Source organism: Rhamphochromis longiceps, linkage group LG11 (assembly GCF_057381845.1).
Source record: "Rhamphochromis longiceps isolate RC_006_pf linkage group LG11, R_longiceps_female_GT1.1, whole genome shotgun sequence".
NCBI classification, from domain to species: domain Eukaryota; kingdom Metazoa; phylum Chordata; class Actinopteri; order Cichliformes; family Cichlidae; genus Rhamphochromis; species Rhamphochromis longiceps.
The window spans coordinates 22,412,792-22,421,935 of record NC_140567.1 but is presented as its reverse complement, the minus strand read 5'-3'; the positions used below and the strand labels follow the sequence as shown (position 1 = coordinate 22,421,935).

At 41.0% G+C, this 9,144-nt stretch overlaps 2 protein-coding genes across 3 annotated transcripts; one reads left to right on the top strand and one right to left on the bottom strand.

The window, feature by feature from the left end:
- Nucleotides 1-41: 41 nt before the first annotated feature.
- acbd7 (acyl-CoA binding domain containing 7) lies at nt 42-3,560 on the bottom strand. Its single transcript, XM_085422939.1, has 4 exons — nt 3,405-3,560; nt 2,507-2,624; nt 2,349-2,411; nt 42-441 (listed from the first exon to the last, which is right to left on the bottom strand). Exons 1-4 carry the CDS (start codon nt 3,414-3,416, stop codon nt 368-370), a joined length of 267 nt encoding a protein of 88 aa, XP_085279065.1. The 5' UTR covers nt 3,417-3,560; the 3' UTR covers nt 42-367.
- Nucleotides 3,561-4,257: 697 nt separating this feature from the next.
- rpp38 (ribonuclease P/MRP 38 subunit) lies at nt 4,258-6,336 on the top strand. 2 transcript variants are annotated; one of them, XM_085422937.1, is made up of 2 exons: nt 4,258-4,411; nt 5,153-6,336. In XM_085422937.1, exon 2 carries the CDS (start codon nt 5,166-5,168, stop codon nt 5,973-5,975), a length of 810 nt encoding a protein of 269 aa, XP_085279063.1. In that variant the 5' UTR covers nt 4,258-4,411; nt 5,153-5,165; the 3' UTR covers nt 5,976-6,336. The 2 variants fall into 2 exon arrangements, with proteins under 2 accessions (XP_085279063.1, XP_085279064.1); XM_085422938.1 differs by having other exon boundaries at nt 4,345-4,503.
- The last annotated feature ends 2,808 nt before the right edge of the window (nt 6,337-9,144 follow it).

Genomic DNA, 9,144 nt, shown 5'->3' with positions numbered 1-9,144 from the left:
TCTCAATAAAAACAAGCACAAATGAAAGAAAGGAAACAGTGCAGAAAAAGGTTTAATCTTCAAAACGTGTTTGTTCACATTTGCCAACATTTAAATTGTCCTGTTTTGATCTAAGTCCAGTATGCAGTACATATAGAAAGATTAATATGTTAAAGACTGCATAGATATCGTTAAAATGCATAAATCAATTGAGCTATGTAATTCAAAAAATCAAGGATAGAAAGACATTTTTTTAAAATCACATTATTTTGCAGAATTATGGCCTCTGGAAGCAAAGCTGCTCTTTTAAGTAAAGAGCAGCTTTGTTTTAGTAGTCTGAATTAGTAGTCTGTTTTCATCGCTGCTGCCTCTTCACTTCATGGACGTCTCACAGCCCGTACTTGCTGATGACTTCTTTAGCCTTTGTGACATAGGCCGACATGGCGTCATCCTTGGACATTCCTGAAAGAGTTCAAATTACGAGTGATTTGGACTTAAATAATAATGTCTTAAAGGAGTTTTCTCCTATTTGTATACATGCTTACATAGCCTTTCTCCCATATAGCACTGAAAAGTTGGTTAAACTATGGGAGAGATTCTCATGATGAAGATGCTTAGATAAGATCAGGTCTGTTTATTGGTAATAAATCTAAAAAAACCCTAAAAAGCTTCCTTTTATGAGCTCAACAGGTTCTGATGGCGACCGTGGCTCAGGGGGTTGGGAAGCGTATCTGTAACCGGAAGGTCGCCGGTTTGATCCCCGGGCTCTGTCCTGGTTGTTGTGTCCTTGGGCAAGACACTTTACCCTACTTGCCTACTGGTGTTGGCCAGAGGGGCTGATGGCGCGATATGGCAGCCTCGCTTCTGTCAGTCTGCCCCAGGGCAGCTGTGGCTACACCTGTAGCTGCCTCCACCAGTGTGTGAATGTGAGAGTGAATGAATAGTGGCATTGTAAAGCGCTTTGGGTGCCTTGAAAAGCGCTATATAAATCCAATCCATTATTATTATTATGATAAATCACCACCATGGAAGCTGGCATCTGGGTTGTGTTTTTCTTACGGTAATGTGTAAGTAAAGATATAAAACTTTAAAAAACTGGATTTTTAAAAATCTGTGTGTATATGCGTGCAGTGTTTTTGGGATCATTATCATGCTGCCAGATTATAAACTGTGTCATGAATACTTCTGTTAAAAAACTGTGTTATCTTTGGCTTTTTTCATAGCTTCAGCAAAAGACATGTGAACAAATGATGCGTTTGTGCAACAGGCTGCTAGTAACAAAGGGCCTAAAGATAAAGATTAAAAATGGTACTTTGATCAGTTGTCTCTCGATCGTTTCTCGAGTTAGGTAACTTTTTATTCCTTGAATGATTCAGTGCTAAATTGCTTAACAAATAAAACAGTTCCTCTGAAAATGGTCAGGTACAAGGACTGGACTGAAAATGAGTTAAAGGAGCAAACAATGTCCAAAGGCAAACTTTGAAAGACCTTCAGAAAGCCTGGAGAGCTATTGCTCAAGATCATTTACATGGTCTGAGTCATTGGAAGAAAAATACAAAGAAATGAGTGGAGCTCAACACCACCCTTTGACTCTTTGCACAAGTGTGATGTCACTAAAAATGAACCTATTACAACAAAAAACCCAACAAAATCTGCGTGTAGTCACCTTTTTCTCAAGTACTCAACACTAAACACAGACTTGCAGAAACAGCTCGTGTGCAGCTAAATCATGTTAACCTGCAAATGCCTTAACTCAACATTTTTTTAGGGTAATTTTACTTTAAAAAATACATTTTTAAAAAATCAATGAATAAGTGAGTAAAATTAAAACGTTCGTGTGATGTTGGATGAAACTAAGTGGTGAAAATATTTGGATGTTTTGACAATGACTAACTTCTAATTTCCTAAAAGTTACCTCCTGTGAGTCTTAGTTGACACTGAACACACCTCATTTGGAGCAGATTCCTCCATGTTTGCAGAGGAGCAAAACTCAGTTGAACTCATGCTCTATAAACATGTTTTACAAAATTCATTCTCATGACTTACACCTGTGGACTCAGCAGGTTTTGAGTACTAAATAGACAGGCAACAAGGAGGTGGAGCCCCTCCAGTCTGCATGCGTCCTTGCATCCAGTGGAGTGTAAATGTGTGTGTGTGGCTCGTAGTGTAAAAGAACCAATTCCTTTACCTTATTTTGTACAGACAAATACCAAAAACTGTTCCAGCTGCAAACTTGGCAAAAAATATCTGTCTCATATATCCTTGTATGATCTATAACCTGCTAATGAATCACTTTCCCAGCACCTTCAGTTAAAGTGTTTAGTTCTCGTGGACAAATGTAACAATCACAAGCTTTCCTAACTCGTTACCTTTCCTCGACTCCCAGGCGTCCCACTTGGCCTTTCCTTTTAGGTCCAGCATTCCCGGTCTCTCTACAGTTGTGAAAGCACACAGAGAGAAGGAAAAAAAATCTGAACTTAATGAACTCTTTATGGGAGTGATTCAGTTTCTCTGTAGCGGTTCCTACCAGTGTTAATGTCTCCAACAACCGCCTGTTTATAAAGGCCATACAGGAACAGCAGCTCCTCGTCTGTGGGCTTGGCCTTCACCTTCTTCACATCCTCTGCTGCCTTGTCAAATTCTGCCTGCAGGTGACATGAACACTCTTTATGTTTGCCATTAATTATTCAGAAAACATAAGCAGTGTGTCTGCGATGGGAAAACACTGGACTGGAGGCTTTCTTCTCTTTGCAATAAAGTCCAGCAGGAATGTAAAGTAATTACATCGAATACGAGAGTGTGCATATTAATGAGTTACAAGCACTGAATAAGAAATGTGAGTGTGGTATTCTAGGCACGGGGCAGTCCTGGGAAACTGATTGTTGCACAAGCTGGAGATAAACAATGGGCTTTTATATGAGACCAGAGCCTGTGTGCCTACTCAAATAATCTGCTTTTCAAAGGATCTGGGACACAGCAGAACTGATAATTATAGACCACAGGAACCATTTTTAATATGCGCAAAGACCTAAATACCTTTTAACTCTTTACTGAGGTGCGGCTGAAATATATAATGATCCAGCTCTGAATGCTGACCATTGGTCAAAAAGCGGATGTTTGCATATAGATCCAGTTTACCTCCGCATGTTCTCATAGAGACAAACTCTGAATCTAGTGAATTTTCATCATGTTTTCATATTTTCTGCTTCTAAGCAGCACATCTTTAAATTCTAAGAGCAGCATCAGGACCACTGAGCCGAGAGCATTAACGCGTTTAGGCACGACTTTCCTTCATCCACGCCGTCAAAGATGGATGACTTCATACGGCCAGAAGATGGCATGCGCTGTTCGGTTCATCGCGATAATGTAGCATCTAATAAATAATAATAACAATAATAAAAGAGCAAAGAAACGCAGGATTTTACCTGGAGGGTCATCTTGGTAAAGGTAAAGGTTGGGAGCGCAGATGAATGTCCTGCTCTGAAGGGTTTTAAGCAGCAGTAATTGCAGCACAGCTGATCGATGCACTATTGAGAGCCAAGCAGAGGCTTGCAGGGGGAGGGAGCAGACAGCTGCGGAGGTGCTGATTGGCTGCCTGTCACACTCACTCACAGCGACACGCACACGCACACAGACTTTAATAAAGTGGGGCGATATGGTGGACTATGGCACCTAGTCCACTGACTACGTCGATTTTATGACGTGTCATTTGCAACAGTGTAATAAATTTAGGGAGATATAATCATATCAGTTCAGCAGGATTAATACAACCTCTACCACAATATGCTTCCTACACAGAACTCCATGTAAAAATATTTTTTTTAAAAATCTGCCCAAAATTTCATTACATGTGAATGTGTATTATTATTATTTGATTTGATTTTTTTGTTCCACAAGTACAATGTGAAATGTTTCAATTATTGGAGTCTGCTCAAATGAAATTTACTTGGTTCGTGCACATTCAGTTTATACGAAACACATTTCCCTTAACGATGAAGTATTTGAATAAATAAACCTTTTATTTTATATGTTTCATTTTATTCATATTATTGCTTGGTGTAAAAAATCACTTTTGAGTGCATTTAAACCAATTGATTAATTGGTTTAGAAAAGCCTACTTTCTATTTCCTGTGCTCGTGCACTTTTACTCCAGCGGATTCATGAAGGAGACTTCATGCACTTTTCCCTACATCAGACACTACAGTGTCAGATAACAGTGTTCGCCGCCTCAAACTCCACCTTCACTGCCTTCGCTGACTCTTTGATGATTTGACTGTCGTGTCGCCCTTTCGCCGCTGTTCGGCGCTGTGGGGCTTTTTAAATAAAGTTATTTAAATTGAAACAAAATGGCAGCGCCCTGTGTGTCTCTCATGCAGCTGTGCTGAAGCTGTAAAGAAGACGAGGAGAAATGCGTTACCTGCTTTAACTACAGGTAACGGCGGCTGTGTTTGTTTTTAACACTCGCAGAAGCGAAAAGTTTTTTATTAGAGCCGAAGAAGATCCGAAATTTAACGACATTTCCATGTGGGTTAAAGAAATGCGAAATAAAAACGTTACTAACCGTATTAGTGTATAATGGCGTTGTTTGTTTGTTTAGTCTGACTTATGGATAAAAAAAAATTAACAAATGTGCTCTTGTTTTTTCTATTTTATTCACTCATCTTAAAATGTACTTTATTCCTCTTAGTCGTGTTTACTCTTTACTGCTTTTACTTTTTTACCTTTTAAACAAACAAGAAAATAAAAAAGATTTCGGTATGCGTTTTTTATATGTGAGTAAGCTGTTTAACTCATCTTTGGCATTTCTGTGCTTTAATTTAACATCAATAATTATTTACATTTACTGGCCAGTTCATACATCTTCCTTGTGCTGGGTTGGACCCCCATTTGCCTTAAGAACTGCTTTATTTCTTCATGAAAGATTCTTGGGGGATCAACATGTGACCCATGTTGACATGACAGCATTACATTTGTGGCTGCACATACACGATGTGACTCTCCTGTTCCACCAGATCATAAAGGTGCTCTCTCTGAGATCTGGTGATTGTGGAGGTTAAGTACAGGGAACTCATCTGATTGCCTTCATTACCAGTCAGGTGAACGGGTGTACTTAATAAAGTATCCAGTGATTGGTTGCCAGACTCTAAAGCAGTTTTTCTCTCTTTTGTTACAGTGTCGGTTGTTTTATGCTCCAAACAGTCATGGCAGCTCCCGGAAAGCCGACTAAAAAGGAAATCAAAAAGCAGACTCCAGCCAAGACCTCCTTCACTTCACCCTTTGCCTCAAAATGGAGCCCGCTCCCCCAAGAGGACATGCACTTCATCCTGAAAACTCTGAAGGATAAGTTGATCTCAATGGGTCTGGAGAAAAAAGAAGTGAAAGTGTTTCGCCCATGGAGGAAAAAGAAAGGCAAAAAACCTGATGTCGCACCACAACCTGTTCCCCAGGTGAGCGATTCCTCCAAAAACGGCTGGACAGATGTGGCAGCCAGACGGCAGCTGGCCATCGGCATCAACGAGGTGACCAAGGCTCTGGAGAGAAACGAACTCAGACTGCTGCTCGTGTGCAAGTCTGTCAAACCGAAACACATGACTAATCACCTGATCGCTCTGAGCACCACCAGAGGAGTGCCGGCCTGCCAGGTGCCTCGCCTGAGCCAGAGTGTGTCGGAGCCGCTGGGGCTGAAAAGCGTGCTCGCCCTGGGGTTCAGACGGTGCTCCTCCAGTGATGATGGGGTGTTTACCGACACTGTCGATGCCATTAAGCCCAGAGTGCCTACATTGGAAATGGCATGGCTGCAAGGTGCTAAGCCTGAAGAACCTGTTGCCATGGAGGAGGAGGAAGGTGGTGAAAGAAGGGGACAAAAAAGGAAACTGGAAAGTGAATCTGAGGAGGTGTCAGAGTCTCCCTCCTGCACTCTGCAGCCGCTCCAGGTGAAGAGAATCGTTGCTAACCCTGCAAAGAAAAAGAAAGGGAAGCCGAAGAAAAAGCTGTAAAGTGAAAGAGAAACTTTAAAGACTGTTTAGCTCAGGAGTTTCCAGTGTTGTTTATTTTTTGGTTTTTGAACAGTGCTTGCAGCCTCAGTCTGGACATTACTTATGTGAATAGTTTATATAAAGAATTTCTGGAAGCGTAAAGAGAAAAAAAGGTTTATGGGAACAAGGTTTAGACTTTTCTGCCAAGTATTTTTTATCTGGGGAACCCTCAGACCTTCAGGTTTGCATTCATTGTTTCAGCAGATTAGTAGCATTGCATTTGGTTTCATGCATATTTATACAATTGAATATGGTCTGACTGAAGTTTGAATTTCAATTTGTCCACAATTAAAGCTGGTCTGCACACATTGTTTTTTATAAAGGCAATTAAGTTTTTCCTGGTATTTTGATAGTGCTGTTTGTTTTAAATGGAGCTTGTAATATTTGACCCTCAAATGAAATATATTTCCTCTATATCATAGAGAGGGCTGCCTTTACACCACCACCATCTTGGAGCTGTTCTGCTGGATTACTCGGGTACTAAGTAGAAAGTAGTAGTACATTCATGTTGAAATGTAAGCAGAAGTTTTAGACCTCATAGGCAAAAATGAGCCAACTTAACTTCCACACAAGGTGCACCTTATCTGATAGAACAGGAAGCATCAAGTAGCTATTCCCATAATTAAGACATCAACTATGAGTGTTCACAAAATGTCCTTACCCATTTTTCATGCGTGCCATGTTGTCTGCACAGCCGACAGTTCAATAAACCCTGTGTTGATTACAGATTGTGGTTATGTCCTGAAACAAATGGCAGTTGCATTAGATAACTACAGAGCACTTTATGAGCCAACCTGCTTCTTTAATGAGAATTATGGCTCATTAAAGAAGCAGAAGCTCATCAGTGTTCACTGACAGTATTCTCATTAAAGGTATTGCATGACTCAGTGTCTTTCGAACCTCTATGTCCTGTGGATGTCAAATGATATAAATGGTCTAAACATACAACGTATGTTGGCGGCGACGTGGATGATGTGGATGTGCCCGCCCACTGCTGCGGCGGCTAAAGAGACACGACATACAAAAGCAACATGGACACATGGGAGACGAGAAACAGAACCATGAATACTATTAAATCAAAGGACACAAATTAAACCAGATTCACACAGTCCAAAAGATAAACCCTGGATCACTTGACCAAGGGCCATGACACTATCACACAAAATTTAAAGCTGTTCTTTTAAGTAAATAAACGAAGCAGTAGGGAAATTTAATATTTGTTTTTTTTTATTTTTTATTTGCAGCTAAATACACCTTTTTTTTTTTAAATTTTTTTTATTTGCAGCTTTTTGTGCTCCCTATCAAGTGAACCCCTCACCTGAAATAATTTAAATAAAATGACATTTTAAAGTATAAACCCCAACAATCAAATGATCCCCTATGAACAAGCACTGGGCAACGGTGGCCAGGAAAAACTCCCTTTCACAGGAAGAAACCTGAGGCAGAACCAGGTTCAAGAAGGGGCAGTCATCTGCCGCGACTGGTTGGGGGGTGAGGGGCAAAATAAAACTTAAAGGAGAGCACTGCATAGTTATCGGAGGTTGGTGTAGTTGGTGGACCGTGGTTGGAAAGCAGGGGAGGTGGACGCACCTGGGGTGCACATAAGTGGTCCGCAGGTGCGCATCAGTTATAAACACAATGCCACAGGGAGCAGCTGGGTCATTCACGTCAGGTGGACATCTTTGAGAAGACCCAGAAAGCTGCAGGAACAATAAGGGCCGCTGTGGCAAGACCTAAACCTACTTTAAGTAGGCATTTGGCACCACGATGCCACATACCAGTACCCTGAACCTCATCCTGAGGTGGTTGAGCAACAGGAGTCTCAAGTCCCTCAGGTTCAGCAGCATTTTTGGTTTTTGAAAACTGTAATTCTTCCACTTGACACTGAATAGTTTTCAAAGCTTTCTCGAGATCTGCATTCCGTTTCTTTAGTTCATTTCTCTCGCTTTCAGCCTTGGACAGCTGAACAACAATGGTGTTGTTCTGTTCAAGGAGAAACTCTTGCGTTTCCTCAAGTTCATGCACATTTTGCTCAAGTGCTCCAATCTGCAGTGTTATCTTTACGGGCACCCCCTCTATCTCGCTTATGCGAATTTTCTTTTTGGGCTCCATGCCCTGGACTATTCCTCTCTCCCCTGAGTTGGACGGTCCTTCCTCTCTCGTTTCTCTGTGAGACACTGAATTGCTGGACGGTTCCTGTGACATTTCTATAAAAGTTTCGCAAAAAACAAAACAAAACCGCTAACTGAATAATTTAAGTGTTAAACTGTTCTCTTTCCCAAGGATTCCTGGCTTGCGAAAACAACTAGGTGTTTCTTGAAATGCCGAGTTAAAGAAACTGGGGTCTATTTATAGATTTTTCTGGCAGCGACCGTGACGTCAGCCATGACGTCAGCTCTCTTCGATCCTTTGATCCTTTGATTCGATCAAAGGAGGACTAAGCCAACTAACCAACCGTCCTCGGTTTTACTATATTCCGACAGAGGATCCATGTGTGTGACGTCATTCATCCCCGAACTGCTGCTTTGTGAGCTCACAGACAGGACAGACAGCGCGTAGCAACGCGCCTGATGATGTTTAAAGGATCCCGAAGCGCAAGTCCATCTTTTCAGACAAACTGCAAAAGAAATTTCCCTCGTAATGACCATAGCTGGACTGGCCATCGGCCCACCGGGCAAGGTGATTTTTCGTGGAATTACAAAAATCTATTGAATCATATTTACTTTGGTGGACAGAAAAAAAAAATACCGTTTGGGTATATTTATACCTGACTGAAGTTTGAATTTCAATTTGTCCACAATTAAAGCTGGTCTGCACACATTGTTTTTTTTAAAGGCAATTACGTTTTTCCTGGTATTTTGATAGTGCTGTTTGTTTTAAATGGAGCTTGTAATATTTGACCCTCAAATGAAATATATTTCCTCTATATCATAGAGAGGGCTGCCTTTACACCACCACCATCTTGGAGCTGTTCTGCTGGATTACTCGGGTACTAAGTAGAAAGTAGTAGTACATTCATGTTGAAATGTAAGCAGAAGTTTTAGCCCTCATAGGCAAAAATGAGCCAACTTAACTTCCACACAAGGTGCACCTTATCTGATAGAATAGGAAGCATCAATTACATAGTAGC

Bases quoted from the DNA above. Each gene is read 5' to 3' on its own strand.
- acbd7 (XM_085422939.1), bottom strand. The intron at 2,412-2,506 runs GTAGGAACCGCT...TCACAACTGTAG, and splicing joins TGTTGGAGACATTAACACTG to AGAGACCGGGAATGCTGGAC. The intron at 442-2,348 runs GTAACGAGTTAG...GAACTCTTTCAG, and splicing joins CGCCTGGGAGTCGAGGAAAG to GAATGTCCAAGGATGACGCC.
- rpp38 (XM_085422937.1), top strand. From the start codon at position 5,166: ATGCTCCAAACAGTCATGGCAGCTCCCGGAAAGCCGACTAAAAAGGAA.